Below are 17,503 nucleotides of genomic sequence, written 5' to 3'. Positions count from 1 at the left end.
GATTCTATTAATCTACAGGGAAGAGAGAGTTGGGGGAAGGTGGTTCTGAAAATGAATAAATTTTTATTTAACAACGGTACCAAAATTTATTAACAAAAGAATTTAACAACTCGTGCGCTTGCACGTACACACACTCACTTACAACTAACTCACTTAATGCTACAACTTATTACTACTCTCCTCAACTCCACGCTACCGCTTTGTCACCCCGCAAAGAGACTAATCGTATGCAAAGGCTCGTTAACTCGGCTCACGAAAGTAGTCGACCCAGTGACTAAACGTAGACCGATGTCCTCCCGTGAGATTACAAAGAATTGCTTAATCCCACAGTACCCTCTTATGGAGCGACTATACTGTGGTTGCTACCTTACTACCGCTGTACCCCACTTGGCGTCTATACAACGGCTTCTACGCCAGCGAAACACCTCGCAAAGAGACTAATCGTATGCGAAGGAACGCTGGTAGCACTCACCCACTCACAACCCACTCTTCTCCACACATACTGACTCTACTTTACTTTTGACTAATTAAAATTTTACAAAATTAACTCCAAAAATTTACAACGTTGATTTTCACTAAAAATTTATCAGTCATTAGCTCGCAATAAGACCATAAATTATCCTCACGATTAATAAATTTACTTCTTAAAATTTCCGGCTTAAAACCGACGCTTCTTTTATTCCAAATTTAACACGAGCTTAACTCTGCGCATTAACTTAAATTCTTTCGAAGAATATTCTTTATAAAATCAACTAAATTTTTACTCGGACGTAATCCACACAATAAATAATTTTATAACAATTCCAATAATAGTTTTAGTCTTCCATAGTTCAATATATAAATAACCACGTGGAATTTTTCGATTTATAAATAATTAATAAAACAATTTGTCTCAATATAAAATAAATTCACGAAAAATTATCCACGGTTAATTCGATCTCAATTGCATCGAAGTTCAGTAGCCAATTCTCAATAAATTATATTAAATAAATAATACTTTTTTTGTAACAAATAATATTAATAATTGATAATTCAATTGTTATAATTTATAATAATAGTCCAGTTAATAATTTTGTAAATTTACTGCTTCACAAAATTCTCAAGGAATTTGCGCGCTCAAAAATGAACTCCGTTGTTCGTTACAGCGTACTAAGCTCGACCTCGGGTACCGAAGCTTGACCAAGTCGTGAGTTGCTGATTGAACTATTTCTCGATATTCAGAAATTAATTAAATAATAAAACTGAATTTAAATGTAGCCCATCTAGGATGTTAATAATTATTAACCAGCTGAATTAACAATTTAGATACTCACGACCTAAACCCAGGAGGTCTAGAACATTCCTCGGGTGTAAAATCCCCAGGAGGAATTGTTCACAAGCTAACAAATTAAATTGATTAAAATAATTAATTATTATTAAGCAAAATTATTAAACAATTGAATTATCCAAACTTGAATAAATAAAATGAGAAGTAGTGTGTTTGATGAGCCGGGTATATGGCCCCAAGGCTCATTATTACCAAAGTCCAATACCTGGTGTAAATTTGGTTGAAGAAACTCTATGGTTGATACTCGCTTCCTTCTTTGGACTTCTTGATGTTACTCGTTCCAACACTTTACTACTTCTCCGGACACCACGCATGGCTCGTCTATATAACGACCCCAAAAATACTCCCTCCTGCTCTCTCTCTAGGCCCGAAGATCGATGCGCTCAAATGCTAGTCGTAAAGTTATCGATCTCTGGCGACTTATCGATTAAGGGTAATTTACCCTGTTACAATACTTAGGAACTAATCACAATGATATAGCAATTCTTAACTATAAATAATAATAAATTCAATAGAATTACTAAAATTAATACAAGATAATAAAGTTTAGAGACGTACCTTGTAACGGCAGTTTTTTCCGCTCAATTGGCCCCTTAAATTAAATTAATTGAAATAATAAAACTAACAAATGAATCTAAATAAATTAATAAAAGGGCGCCACCAGGATTTTTAATCGCGGTTCCTGGAACCGAAGCCAGAGCTGAACTTATCTACAGGGAGAGAGTGTGGAGGAAGGTGATCTGAAATGAATAAATTTTTATTTAACAACGGTACCAAAAATTTATTAACAACAAAATAAAATAACAACTTGTGCACTCGCACCTACACTATATCACTTAAAACTAATTTAATGCTATACACTACTAGTTCTCGGCTCGGCAAAACATCAACAAGCAGAGAACGTACACACTCACACACGTATAACCCGCACGGTCTTCACACACACTCTGACTTTATTTAACTTTTATTTTTGGCTTATAAAAGTTATTACAAAATTTAATATCAGAAAATTATTACGTCAAACTTTTGCTTAATTAATTCAGTCATTAGCTAACAATTAAATCGTAAACCATTTTCACAACTAATAATTTAATTCTCAAAAAAATCTACACTAAAAACCGATGCCTTAATTTATTCCAAATTAACCACGAGTTTAATACTCAACATTAAATAAATTTTCCGGATCATTCGTCGTAAAATTTTACTCCAATTTCAACTCGTAAATTTTATTTCTTAAATTTTGAATAAATTCTTAAGAATATTTCTTTATAAAATTCTGACTAATTTTCTGGGACTTAATCCACGCCGTTAAATATTTTTATAAACAATTGCAACAGAATAATAATTTTAATTTTCAATAGTTCAATATGTAAAATGACCGCGTGGAATTTTTCGATTAATAAATAACTAATAAAATAATTTATCTCAACGGAAAATAAATTCACGAAAAATTATCCACGGGTATTCAATCTCAATTGCGTCGAAGTTCAGTAATCAATTCTCAATAATTTATATAATGTTAAATAAATAATATTTTCTTGTAATAAATAATATTAAATAATAATAATTCAACTGTTCTTACTAATAAATTATCACATGAAATAATTGCCAGGAACTTGCGCGCTCAAAATGGACGCCGGCATTCGTTGGAATTTTCTCGAAGCTTTTAAATCTCGGTTTTATTTTATGAAATAAAATAAATGTAACTAAACCGATTTTCCAGATGTTCAGAATGATTTAGAATTAATCGAGTAAATTAATAAATTGTCACGAAAATTAACACCGCAAGGTCCTTGAGCAGTCCTCGGGTATAAACCCCCTAGCGGTACGCTCAACGGCATCTAACGAATAAAATTTTATTGCAATTAAATGATTATTGAATTATTATTAAATAAATTGAGAATAATCAATCAGAGGAGAGGTAAACTGAGTATAAACCCCGCGGTCCATTCCTAGCCCACAGAGTAATTATTGATACCTTGTTGGATTATACGACGATCTATCTCACTACTCGAGATTGGAGTCCTAGATGTTATTGGTTTCTGTCGTCTCGTAACTACTCCGGGGATCGGTTCTTCTTGATTTGTAGCACACTGTCTGGCGGTTACACTACTCCCTGTCACAACGCCTGGCTCACCTATATAACAACCCCCAAAATACCCCCTCCTACTCTCTTTTTAGGCCCGAAGATCGAGGCGCACCGGTGCTAGTCGAATAGTTATCGATCTCTGGTGACTTATCGATGCAGGGTAATTTTACCCTGTTACAACCTAGCTATACTTACGAATATAAATAATGCTGTGAAGCGGGAAAGAATAGGAGTTACGGTAATTATTACGTGAAGCGTTCCGAATTCACGTAACAGGATATTGGTAGGAAAGGATTGAGAAAGGAATGTGGTGAGGATCATCTTACTGTGAGTTTATAGAATATGCGAGAAAAAATTATTAGATAGCTCGGACTGGGATTCGAACCCAGAACCTTCCAAAGACATTTCGGCTACTCTACCATTTAAGCTATCCGATCTATACTCCGAGTGTGGATTAGTTGCTAAATCTAGGCGCAGGGAGGGACGCACACGGAGAATAAAAATCGCTGTGACAAATTATAGCGCCGTAAATGACTGTTTATGAATTGAACTATAAATAACATTCTCCTTGTCAACTGATAATCGTAAAAGTATTGCATTAATTAATTGTCAGTCTGCATATAGTGAATGTAGAAAGCTTTACTTTATTTCAATATTTACGTTACACTAAAATTTACAAATTATTTTCTTTCAAGAATTAATTTTGTATTTAAAAACATCTAATAGCTGGAATCAATTCAAAAGTCGTCGGATACTAGCAGGTCATTGTATGAACGTGATGAATATTCAGACATATTTGTTATAAGTCGTTAATGGCATACCCTAAATCAATAAAATTCAAGAAAAATCCAAAGGATAAATGATGGAAAATATGATCTGAATTAAAGGGTACTAATTTACGTTACTTCAGTTGTCAAGCGACAAGCATGTGGATATTTTATCGAGATAATCTAATGAAAATGTTTAAACTTTATCCTTGAAACAGTTGTTACAACATAAAAGTAATTTTATGCATATTTTATGTGTCATCCAATTGTGATTTTTTCTAGAGATAATATTAACATTTATATCAATTTCTAATGAAATTGAATGTTTTTGTTTACTGGGCAGTAGTTGTTTGATAGGCATGAAAAAATTGTCCCCGACATCTTATTAACCTCTGCAGTCCACGGGATTGACATTCATTGATTGCTCGCACCTTAACTTTTTTGGGTTGTAAATCAACTTATCATGACATCGAAACTTGAGAGGTTTTCCGTAAATGCAACGATAGTACTAGAATGAAGAAGAAATATGATAGTACATAGCAAAGTCAACTCAAAATATCAGAAACTTAACAATTCTTACCGAATTACAATTTTCAGATGGTAAGTAATCATGAGAACTGGTACATTGTACATTATTTTTTTCAGACTGAGCACTTCCAATCGTTGATTTATGAATTTCATTGGGCAAGGTCGTTAATTTATCATTAACATTGGTTGAACTTGTTAGTTTATTTCTCACCGGAGATGCAGGAGAAGTGTTGTCTTCAATCACAGAGGTTGTACTTGGAGGTTTATCCCATTCAGGCTGGTAATAACTTTCATTTAATCTCCATTTTTTGAAATAGTAACAAATTATAATTACTTACTCTTGGTGTAGTATTGATGACGGGTTTGGGAACTTGATAGTTTCTTATGATAGAAGAAATTTTTCTTATTAATGCATCTTTTTCCCCACAAATTCCGTGAAAATCATCCATATCAATAGCCCAAACCATAGCACCAGCATATCCTTTAGATTTGATCCAATTTACTTTTATTTCAACGCTTTCGGGATCTTCATACCCTACCCATTGTGTACCTTTATAAGCATAAGGCACTTTTCCATCATCATCCCATTTACTTACCCATTTTTCTGAACCTTGAATCATAGAACAAATCTACGGAAAGAAATTAGAAATATCATCTGACGCTTGGTACTTAAATAGAAGATTACCTCGTAATAAGCTAAGAAACCTCTCGCAGCTGTATATTTCCCAGCAATTCCACCTCCTGCTTCCTTGTTGACATAAGTTCCCAGATCATAGTTACTGTTACTGACACTCAGCGTATAACTACGACCATAGAAAGGAATACCAACGACCAGTTTGTTCGGAGGACATCCTGAGTCAACCCATAGTTGTAAACCATCATTCTACAATATTAATATTTGTCATTAATATACATTAAGTCAAGCAACCTAAGATCAGCATATTTTACATACAACATTCAGCTTTTCGTAAGCATATTGATCATGCCGACGCTTATACAATGGACTATGGACATCTGCAAATCCAACCCAATTCCCTCGCAAATCGTATGCCATAGCATGAATTGCATCTAAATAACTGAAATGAATAACAGAGAAAAATCAATTAATAACAAATAAATTCATACACTATACAAAAAAAATTAGAAAAACGGTTGATCCGAAAGGCCATTTGCAACTTTCCGCTAAGTCCACATCTAAGCGCTTAAAATTGTACTCATGATGTTTTTGAGCTCTTCAAGCTCATGAATATAATTTTTGCGTTATTTTAAGCTCTTCGAGATCAAAGACCTTAGCTGTCTTAAGCTTCTGAGCTCTTCGAGCTCAAGCGTCTGATAGCAGTTGAATAAAACACTAATATTTAAATTTTCAAACTGCAATTAGTTTTGAATGAATAAACCGATTTTCACGCGGTTGGCAGTATTCGATTCAGTTTTTTAAATTCTATAGCATATTTTTAAACAATAACTGATCAAACCGGAAATTCCGGTGTAATTCGAAAAAAACACTTTTTTTCGATTTTTTTTTTGACAACGATAACTCACAAACGAATCAACCGATTTTGACCAGCTTGGCGGTGATCGACTTTTTTTATGTTAAGAGCTAATTAGTTTTTGGTATCCATCGGAAAATCCGTTTAAAAGTTATCCTAAAAAACCCACATTTAAAAATAAATTTTTTCGTAGTTTTTTTTAGATTTCTCAAAATCTGCCAATTTGAAAAATTTCGAACAAATCAACCGATTTTGACCGGACTGGTGGCGATCGACGTGGTTTTACGATGTTGAGAGCTGATTAGTTTTTGGAATTGATCAGTAGAGCCGTTTGAAAGTTATTCCAAAAAAACCACTTTTAAAAAAAATTATTTTTTTTGTTTTTTTGCAATTTTTCAAAATCTACCAGTTTGAATTGGTCCAAACTGTATTTAAAATCTAAGTTTCGTCAAGCTCTTTTGAATGACACCAACCGCGATCAAATCGGTTCAGCCGTTCATAAGTTATGAGAGGTTTACATACATACACACACACACATCCATACATACATACAGACATACAGACACCATCACGGGAATAGTCATGAAAGCTTCCTAGGACCTCAAAACGTCAAGATCTGATGAAAACTCGATTTTCGGAAAACGGAATGAAAACAGTAACTTCCCGATTTTTGAAAATTTGTAATTTTCTTAGCGGGAAGTTAAAAACTACTACATTACCATCGTAGTACGTAGCTTGAGTGGGGAAAAAGAGTTAAGGGAAAGTAAAGTATCGAGAGTATAAGAATGGATTGAGAGAAGGTGATGGTGGAAGGGGCCCGGTAGCTTAACTGGTAGAGTTCCTGACATGTTATCAGGGAGATCCAGGTTCGATTCTTGGCTTGGCAACCAACCCCATTTATTTTTTTAAAGTTTGTCTTTGCTTTCATTTAATTTCTTCAATTTCTTTCATTCAATAAAAAACATCTTTATAACTCGAACAGATACCACAAAAGCTCTCAGCTTCACTAGTATTCAGGTTTGGTGGATCCCCATCGAAAGTATGTAAAGAGAGAATATGTCTCTCGACCAATATTGAAGATGGAATGTCCATCCGTTTGGCTTGAATTAAGATTTACTAGTCACTTAACCGCATGGCAATAGAACTTTAATTTATAATTGTTATAAATTTTTATAAAAAAAGCAAAGCTAAATAGTAGTGTCAGGGTTGTGTATGGGTTATGTATGTGCGCTGCGGAATCACCTCGGTTTATGTTTCGTCGCTGGCTGTTGCTCCTGTTCGCAGTGTATGAATGAGCTGCAGAATTATCTTGGTTTATGTTTCGTCGCTGGCTGTTAATTCTGTAGCAGAGCGTGCTGCAGGGAAAACATCTCGGTCTATGTTTTGTCGCTGGGCTGTTGTTTTTTGCCGTTGCTAATTAACGATCTTTAGTAGAGTAATTAACACGTTATTGGTCGTGTAAGAGTTAGTTAGTCAAATTCAGTTTAGTTGGCTATCAGTAATATTAAGGTTATTGTTAAGTTGTTACAGTGTAAGTGTGTGAGTTGAAATATTGTTATTGATATTAAGTCACGACGTTGTTAAATTTGTTATTGTTAATAAATATTGATCGAATTGTTATTTAATCATTTATTATTCCAACAGCACCTTCCTCCACTCCCTCTAACCCTAGAAGATGAGCTCTCTGCTCTGTACCGGTTCCAGGAACTGTGATAATAACCCTGGTTGCGCCCTGATTGATTAATTTGGGTTTTGTTTTCATTTTATTGTTATTATTTTTATTAATTAATTAAGGGGCCAATTGAGCAGCTAACAAAACTGTTACAAAATAAAATAGCTGACTTGAAAGAAACTACTTTAGGATTACTAACTAGGATTTTTTTTTAATTCAAGCTCAACGATTTTTGATACAACGTTTGTTAATTCTAAGTTATGACTATTTCTGTTTCAAGCCAATAGCATTATGAGTCGAGCGAACGCTAAAAATTTTCTAAATATACCTCATACGCCTTCACGGTGTTAAGTTTCATTAGCAGCTTTGTACTTAGTGTGGTGTTTAGCCACCCTTCCTGTCAAGGTGTATTGGAAGGTCGAAGACGATAATCTCTTAATCAAAGGCACTTGTATGTATCACTTGTTGAGGAGCCGTTCTTCTTTATAACATACTTTTTGAAAATTTTTAATTACCGTATCTTTTGATCAAATCGATTATTTTTAATAGAGCTTGCAGTATTGGAAGCATTTTTTAAGCACAAATAGATTATTTACAATCTACCAAGCGAGTCGAAGTAAGATTTTGAAGTTAAGTTATAAAAACACTTTTTCAGAATTGTTTAGAAATTAATTATCTCACGAATAAATTGACCGATTATGACAAAATTGGCGGCGTTTGATGCAATTTTTAAGTACTCATGGTTGTTTAATTACATTCAAAATGATCCAACAAGGAATGCAGAAGTTGTTTTTACTCGATTTTCGAAAACGACGGTGAAACTAATAACTTTTCGATTTTTTGAAAATCATTGATTCTATCGAAGGATTCTATGCCCGGGAAAAAATTAGCATGTATGATCGTGCTTGACCAAGCATGAATCAGACATGATTATGAATGAACTGTGTATGATCATGCATGAACCATGCATGATAATACCTGAGTCGTGTACGATTATGCGCGATTGTGTTAGGTAATAATGAATCGTGTAATTTCAAGCACGCGTTATTTCTAACGACCTGTCATGATTATGCATGATAATTAGGGTGTGCCAAAATTCAATTTCCGTGAGAAACCTTTTGAAATTAATTTTTTTTTTTTTTTTTTTTTTAGATTGATGTTTTATTATGCCAAGGCACAAGCCAAATGCAAATTTTAAGTACATGGTACAAGTATACAATATTTTAAAATTAAATAATAAGTAGTTACAATTTATCAATAAATTAATGATACTATAATTAACAAAAATTCCTAAGCACTTTTATAACAAAAAGAAAAAATAAAAATATGAAAATATGATATAATAAATTAATAATCTTCAATAAGTTTCAAATAGTCAGACTTTGTTTTTGAACATTTCCAAGCTGCTTGAATTTACAATTTCACTTAGTAGCTCTTTCCAAATCTTTATGACTAAAACCAGAAATGATTTCTTTGAGTAATTAGTTGAATAATTTGGTAGTTTGAAGCAAGTATGTTTTTTAGCTGAAAGTCTCTCAGACCGTCTGACATCAGTATCTTCCATGAACAGATCACGTAGATACATGGGTTTACCCTCATTCAGGCATTGAAACTCGCATTTTCAGTGCAGGTTATATGAAAATTATTCTTAATTTACAATTCAAATATTATTTTCTTCAAATTTTTTAAATTTCAAAAATTATGTTCAATTAAATTTTTCTAAATTTCGGAATTATTTTCAATTTAATTTATGAAGTATCGTTTTTTTTAAATATTTCAAAATTACGATGTTAAATTTTCTTATTGTAACAACAAATTCTTACTTTAAGAATTCTTATTTTATCTACATTCATAAAAAAATTTCTTAAAATATCATTTTAAGCGACACTCAGATTAAATAACGTCAGGCTAAGAGGACATCTTTTCCTCAATTCTTATTCTTTTATGTGTCAGATGCCTCAATATAAATACATTATCTATGCATCCCCCTTCTTTTCTAGAACCTGCCTGGTTTCCTCCCATCCATTCTTTTCTTCCACAAACTTGATTATTCTTTCATTCAGTATAGATGTATAGATTTTGTGTGCGGTACTGGTCAGAGTAATCCCTCTGTAGTTCTCAATACAGTTTTTTTCTCACTTCTTAAAGATTGGTGTGATAGTTCCTTCTCTCCAATCTTCTGGGACATACTCTCCTCTCCATACTTCCTTTATTATTTTCCTTACCCATAGAAAAATATTCTGATCGGGCTTGATATGAGCTGATAAGGCCATATAAAAATTTTTGATCTATTCATATCTGTTCTGATATGATCTGATATGTCTATATTTAATTTTTGATATGTCCTGATATGACCTGATATAAAAATTGGCCATATCAGGCCTGATCAAGCCTTATGAATTCGATATGTCTATATCAGACTTGATATAGCTTGATATGGTCATATATAATTTTACATTATTTCTTAATAGGTCCTGATATGGCCTGATATAACCTTATAAAGTTATATATAGGTCATTCCATGTCAAATCGACCAATAGTTGGAATCGACCCCTTTCGATTTGGACGAATTTTGGTCAGAAGTTTTCTGTTATCATAAAACGAAGTTCTGCCAAAGGAAAAAAAAAAAATGGGTGTATGTGTGCAATTCACACACGGTAGAAGTGAAACTTCTGAAAAGTCCCTGATTGAAAATAATCATTGAAAAGTATTTAAAAATTAAATGGTCGCTTCATGTAAACTGTATATTTATAGATACATAAAAAAAGAATTATGATTATTGAAAACAATTCAAATTTCATCATGTTTATTACTTTTCAATAAGTATTTTTAATCAGGGGTAGGCTACAAGAGATTAAGATAGATATAGAGTATTAGGAACGGAAAGGCATAAAATATCGATATATTAAACTATCGATATTTTTAAAAAAAATAATCAATAAATATCGTCAATTTTTTTATCCTGAAATATCGATAATCGATATTTATTTTAGAGTATCAAATTCGATATTTTTTCAAGATATTCATAATATTTTAGTATCTATTCCACTTACTGTCATAATATTTTACTCGTTCTAAGTATAAATTAATAAATTAATTACATATACAAGTAAGTATACGTTTAACCGTATACTCTTAAGAGTAGACTAGAGCGCGTGAGCTTTATTATAAGTGCTGCCTCTATGTGTAAGAGAGCCAACCACAGTTGTGTATAAGGTTGTGTGTGTAGTGCACATAAGTGACAATTACAGTTTATTGGCGGCAAGTTACTTTACGCGGCGTGGTTCATTGTGTGTTTTAATTATTTAATTGTTATTGTTTAGCTTGAAAATGTCTGCGGTGTGGAATTTTTTCCCAAAAAAAGGAAACGATTAACTTGTTTCTTGTAATTTATGCGGTAAAGAATATACAACGTGCGGAAATACTACAAATTTAGCCACTCATTGAAAAAAAAATATTATAATGCTTATATGCAAATGTTGAAGCATCAGACCCTTTCAACAACGAAAAAATCTGGGAAAAGAACTGAAGTTACTTCATCAATAGACAATGATGATTCTAATGTTGACGTATGCCCGTGAAAAAATATTCTGATCAGGCTTGATATGAGCTGATAAGGCTATATAAAAATTTTCGATATGTTCATATCTGGCCTGATATGATCTGATATGTCCATATTTAAATTTTGATGTGTCCTGATATGGCCTGATATGAAAATTGGCCATATCAGGCCTGATCAAGCCTTATAAATTTGATATGTCTATATCAAACTTGATATAGCTTGATATGCTCATATCTAATTTTACATTATTTCTTAATAGGTCCTGATATGCCCTGATATAACCTTATAAAGTTTTATATACTTTGATAAACTTGAAAAAAAAAATCCCTGATCAGGGTTGATATAACTTGATATGGATTCATATAGTCTGATATACTTATACCCTTACCAACACATAAGTAGTTTTATGTACTCATATAAAGGCATACCCGAGTAAAAAAAACTATATATCATTATATACGATTCATATCTAATTATATAGAAGCATATGTAATTCATTTATAATTATATAGATGTATGTATAATTCATATAAAATTCTACATGAATCATACAGAATTCTATACAATTTTTTTTACTCCAGTGGGTATTTTGTGATTACCATAAAACATTCTCTTTTTCTATCTAAGAGTCTGTTACTCCAATGATTAAAAATCTTTAAATATATTGTATTTTTCGGATGAAATAATAATAACTTAAACAAAAATTTAATTTCACAAAAATTATTAGTTTTGTCATGTTCAAAAATTGTTAGCCAGGCCCTCCAGCAATATATAGTTCCATATACTAAACAAATAATTCCATCAAAATTTAAGCTTTCAATTCTGATTTTACCTCGATTATTTTTTTAATTTTAAAGAAATTATAAATTCTACAACATATCATAGACTAATTTTTGCGATTTTATGTATACATAGATAATTTTATGAATCTACATATAAATACTATTATTATATATAAATATAGACAGTTAATAATTAATAAATTAGATAAAAAATTTTGTTCACTACGAATCGATCATGTATACGATCTGCATTACTTGTAGTTATAATAAACGTTGTTCTCCAAGTAAGTCTCTTAGATAAACGGGTAGTGAATTAGTCTTTCAAGCGGTAAGTCCACGGTTCGATTCCCACTCGCGCCGATTTTTTTTTCCTATGGAAATAATTATATATAATTATACCTAATTATACACAATTATATAGGGCAATTTTTCATTTATAATTATGTAATATAATGATATATAATTTTTTTTACCCGGGCGGGTACATAGTCTGATATACTTATATCAAAGCATATATAGTCTACTAATATGGCCAATTTCCATATCAGGCCTGATATGGACGGTTTATATCAGGCCTGATGTAGTCTGATCAGAAAATTTTTTCACAGGTGTCTCATAAATTCTATAAAAAAATGCATTCATCCAACGTTTGATTAAAAACAATAAGATTATGAGTTAATGTTTCGTTTGTTGATTTTTTTAACTATTTTTTGATTTTCAGGTTACGTTGTCAAGAAATAAAAGTTTAAGTCAGAACCAAAATATCACAGACGATTCTTCGAATTCTGCAGAAACTAAGTCCCACAACTATGAACCTTAAAGAAGAAAACAATCCACCCTTGATAGTTACTTAGAGAGAAGTTTAAGTTATAAAGGTAATTTGAAGTCATAGTTCACAATTATTATTGATATTTTGTAATCAATTTATGAAACTGAAGTTAGCAGACAGTTGACAATTTTTTAATTTTTCTTGAAAAATAAACTAGGCATAGAGAATTATTTATAAAAATTTCATTTATAATTTTTAGAGCTTCTAAAGATTAAGTTTATAAATAAAATTTTCATGCTATAATTTTTTTGTTAGAAAAATTCTAAAAATTATAAGATGTCTCTCAATTTCAGTATCATATCAATTTGCGAAAATATTGATCAATTAGACTTGACTCATACTATATTATTAAATGATTATAGTATTACTAAAAATTATGTATATATTCTAGATGGCGGACAGAAATGTAATGAAATTACTCAGGCATTAATTTATATGATATATAAGGACGATTTCCATCCAGAAAAACGGTATTTAATGACATTTTCTTATAAATTTTAATTAAATTCACAGTTTTATAATTGCTTCGTTTTTCATTTCAGGTATCTGGTTTAATTGAAAATAGATATAATACTACGAAGGCGATCCTTATGAAAGTTTTAGACAAGGAAAATTTCTCATATTTCACCACCCCAAAATTTTCTGATCAGACTATATCAGGCCTGATATTGTTATGTCCACCCGCAAATTTTGTTTTCTTTCTTTAAATTTAAATCATCCGCGCAGATGGAAGACTTCTCCATGTGCGAAAGCCACAATAAAATAGAAGCTACTCGACTGCTGGTTGACTAGCGGGGACTTCTGCAAACTCAGCAGCACGAGCTTTTAAAAAGGCGATCATCAGCCACTTCTTGTCTTTGTTAGTTAATTCGACTTCCGAGTTTGACTAACGGGCCCGTGCCTTGTAGAGTCCTTTGCTTTAATTTGAACTGCACTTAGAGCAAGTTTGGACGCGGTTTAACCGGCAGGCCACGTATTAGTTATTAAATACTGTCTACGAGTCGGGATCTCAAAGTTCTAATTTGCCCTGCACATAGGTGAGAATTCGGCCAGTAGATAGATTTTAGAGAGTCGGAATATCAAAGTTCTAATTTGCCCTGCACTTAGGCGAGAATTCGGTCAATAAGTAACTTAAGATATTTCCAAAGCTAAATTTGCGCACTTTACCCTACGGGGGACTGGAGGACGTTAGCTCAAATAAATAAAATTCAAATAAATAAATTACGTTTAATAAAATTTGTGAAAGTGTAAAAGTTTCAGTGTTTATAAAAATAAATATAAAAAAAGGTGAAATTTTGTTCGAGTTAGTTTATTTCATAAAATAAGGAGCCCTTAGAGTAAGCAGCCCAAATCCATCCAAATCCATCCGCTGCAAAGACCAACAGAGGGCCTATTCAAGGAGAAGGCGCTAAAAGCAGCCCTGGAATCGCGGATCTGGTAATAAAAAATAATCCTGCAAGTAGTAAGTACATCTATACTCAATAAAAATCCACACCAGTCTCAAACGAAGGCGTGGTAAATTCGTATATCGAAAACGTCCCACATAAATAATTAAAACAACGGAATTAAAACTTCCGTTGCGTATTCTTTAAACTATTAGTCCAAACCTCCACCGTTTATGCTACCTGAATAATTACTGAAAGAGCGAAAAAGCGGCGATCAGGTTTAGGACTGGATATCTCAATTAAAACGCGTAAATTATTATCAAAAATAACACTAGGAATTTATTTACATTAAATACACTCAATATTTAATATGTTTAATAGCAGATTGTTAAGATAAAAGCGGATTTATAAATTACAGCGTGGTTAGCAAAAGCGAAGCTGGTCGACACGTGGTTGAACACTTTGTCGGCACTAAAAAAGCGGTGAAAAAAATGCACAAATAACACAACTTATCTGAAACAAACTAAAGCGAATTATTAACAATTGATTTAAGCAAATTAAATTATTAAATAAGCGAAATGCGGTTTATTAACGAAAAGCGAAAGTAAAGAAAAACTAATGGTGACTTGATGCAGCGAAAGCGTGGAAGCGAAAGATAATAACAATAGTCCGTCTTCTTCCTCGTTGAGTTGGGGAAGAAGGCTATTGCGCATGTCTAGCGGGAGCGATCAGCCAATAAAGCGGTCGATTCATGGCGTGATCGAGAGGCTGATTTTCTATTGGCGGTTCGATTTTTGCGGGAACTAGCGGTGGACAGGTGCGTCTCTTGAATTTGGGAGTCCCCCAGGAGCGAGTAAATCGCTACTGGGCCTTGTTCACCGAACATTCTCCCCCGGGTTGGCGGCTGCGTCGACAAGATCATCTTCTTCATGCATTAGCGGCAGGACACAGAGCTTTGTAATTGGACGTACCAGCTCTGTGTTAACTGTCTTAACAGTTACTACGCGGATTTGTCCATCTTCACTTGGATGGATAGCAATTACTTTGGCTAATGGCCACTTAGTTGGCGGGAGATCCTCAGTGGTGATCAGTACAACTGAACCCACCTTGATCTGGTTGCGTCGATGATGCCACTTTGAAATGGCCTGGTAGCGGTGGATGCAGTCCTGGTAGTAGCGTTTCCAGAAATGTTGAACCATTTGCTGGACTTGTTCCCAGTGCGAGAGCCGAGCAGGTTGTAAATCTGTCAGCGATGGCTCTGGGATAGCGGTCAGTGACTGTCCGATTAAGAAGTGACCTGGAGTCAGTACAGCCAGGTCAGCATGATCTTCATTCAGCGGTATGAGCGGTCTGGAATTCAATATGGCTTTAATTTGAGCCAGTAGCGTTGAATATTGCTCAAGCGTCAACAGCGAGTCTCCGATTGTTCTTCGAAGGTGAAATTTGATAGATTTCACAGCGGCTTCCCATTTTCCTCTAAAATGTGCAACTCCAGGCGGATTGAATTTCCAGTTCGTGCCATCTTGAGTGATCAAGGTTGATAATTCTCGTAATGTGCGGGATCCTGCAGCGAATAGTCGTTTCAGCTCTTTATCTGCTCCTACAAAATTGGTTCCACAGTCTGAATATAGCGTGTGGCAGATACCTCGGCGACTAGTGAAGCGGCGATAAGCGGCGATGAAAGCGGCAGCGGTGTAGTCAGTTACTAGCTCTAAATGTACAGCTGAACTGAACATGCATACAAAGACTGCAATCCAGCCTTTGTATGTTTTTGCTCCACGTCCTTGAAACGTTTTCAGCGTGATAGGTCCAGCGTAGTCGAGTCCTGTATGCAAGAAGGCTCGAGTTGGCTGTACTCGTGCGGTGGGTAGTTGACTCATCAACTGTTGAGCGCGTTCTCCACGGTGTCTCGTGCAGATAACGCAGCGTAAAATAAATGATCTGACTGGAACACGGCCTCCAATGATCCAGACACTCTTGCGTAAGTCAGCGAGCGTAAGCTGAGTACCTCCGTGAAGCGTTTTGCGGTGCGAATCATCAATCAAAATTGATGTAAGCGGTGATTGTCGCGGTAGAATCGCTGGATGCCTCTCTTCTGGGTCCAGCAATGTGTTTTTCAAGCGGCCACCGACTCTCAGGACCCCCTGATGGTCGATGAACGGAGTCAGCTTAGTGATGCTGTTATTTTTAGGCAGACCATCACCATCTTGTAGCGTGTGAATCTCTCTAGCGAAGTATTGTCCTTGAGTGAACTTTATCAAGGTCAATTTAGCGCGCTCCAGGTCTGATGGAGTAAGCGGGTAGGCCAGCGAAGATTGTGGAACTCCTTTAAAGCGGTCGATGGCACGATGCCAGATTCTAAGCTTCCGTAGCAGTGGAAACAGCTGCGTGTAATGCGACAGTAATTGTTGGAGCAGGCAATTTTCTGCTTTCCAAGTTACTAGTGTCAGACCTTGGCGTTCTTCTCGATGCGTTGCGTTGTCGGTTGGAGGCTCCAGAGTGGGCCAAGAGGATTCTGGTTCATGAAGCCAAGTTGGTCCATGCCACCAGAGAGCGTGTTGTTTCAGTTTTAGCGTAGGTATACCTCTTGAAGCGCAGTCAGCGGGGTTCTGTTTTCCTGGAATAAATTTCCAGGAGACATCTCGAAGCGTTTCTTGGATCTTTCCCACTCTATTGCGGACGAATATCTTCCAGCGGATTGCTGGACTTTTAATCCATGCGAGAGTCACGGTGGAGTCAGTCCAGAGATTGATCCTGACATTTTCAAGCGACTGAACTTCTTTGACATGAAGTATCAGTTGTGTTAGCAACCATGCGGCAGATAATTCCAAGCGTGGGATTGTCATGGTCTTCAGCGGTGCTACTTGCGTTTTTAAACACAAAAGTGAGACCTTTGTGTTCCCATCAGCGTCAGTGACTCTCAAATAAACAGCGGCAGCCATAGCGTTTTGCGAAGCGTCTCAGAACCCGTGCAATTCCATAGTTGCTCCAGGTGCTATATTATTCCAGCGTGGAATGCGGATGGATTCGATGTTTCGAAGATCCTCGCGGTATCCAGTCCATTTGTGAATG

At 34.5% G+C, this 17,503-nt stretch overlaps 1 protein-coding gene across 1 annotated transcript in view; it reads right to left on the bottom strand.

Moving 5' to 3' along the window:
* Positions 1-4,257: 4,257 nt before the first annotated feature.
* LOC123270797 (endochitinase) overlaps positions 4,258-17,503 on the bottom strand; it is a 166,135-nt gene continuing 152,889 nt past the window's right edge. Inside the window, exons 5-9 of the mRNA XM_044736949.1 lie at positions 5,664-5,787; positions 5,397-5,594; positions 5,050-5,340; positions 4,764-4,988; positions 4,258-4,691 (exon numbers count right to left, since the gene is read on the bottom strand). Of these exons, the coding sequence (XP_044592884.1) occupies positions 4,569-4,691; positions 4,764-4,988; positions 5,050-5,340; positions 5,397-5,594; positions 5,664-5,787 (961 nt within the window). The 3' untranslated portion in view covers positions 4,258-4,568. The remainder of the gene's footprint in view (positions 4,692-4,763; positions 4,989-5,049; positions 5,341-5,396; positions 5,595-5,663; positions 5,788-17,503) is intronic.

This window comes from Cotesia glomerata, linkage group LG8, assembly GCF_020080835.1.
Source record: "Cotesia glomerata isolate CgM1 linkage group LG8, MPM_Cglom_v2.3, whole genome shotgun sequence".
NCBI classification, from domain to species: domain Eukaryota; kingdom Metazoa; phylum Arthropoda; class Insecta; order Hymenoptera; family Braconidae; genus Cotesia; species Cotesia glomerata.
Note: the sequence above shows the minus strand (reverse complement) of the source record. Positions and strands in the feature narration are given on the sequence as shown.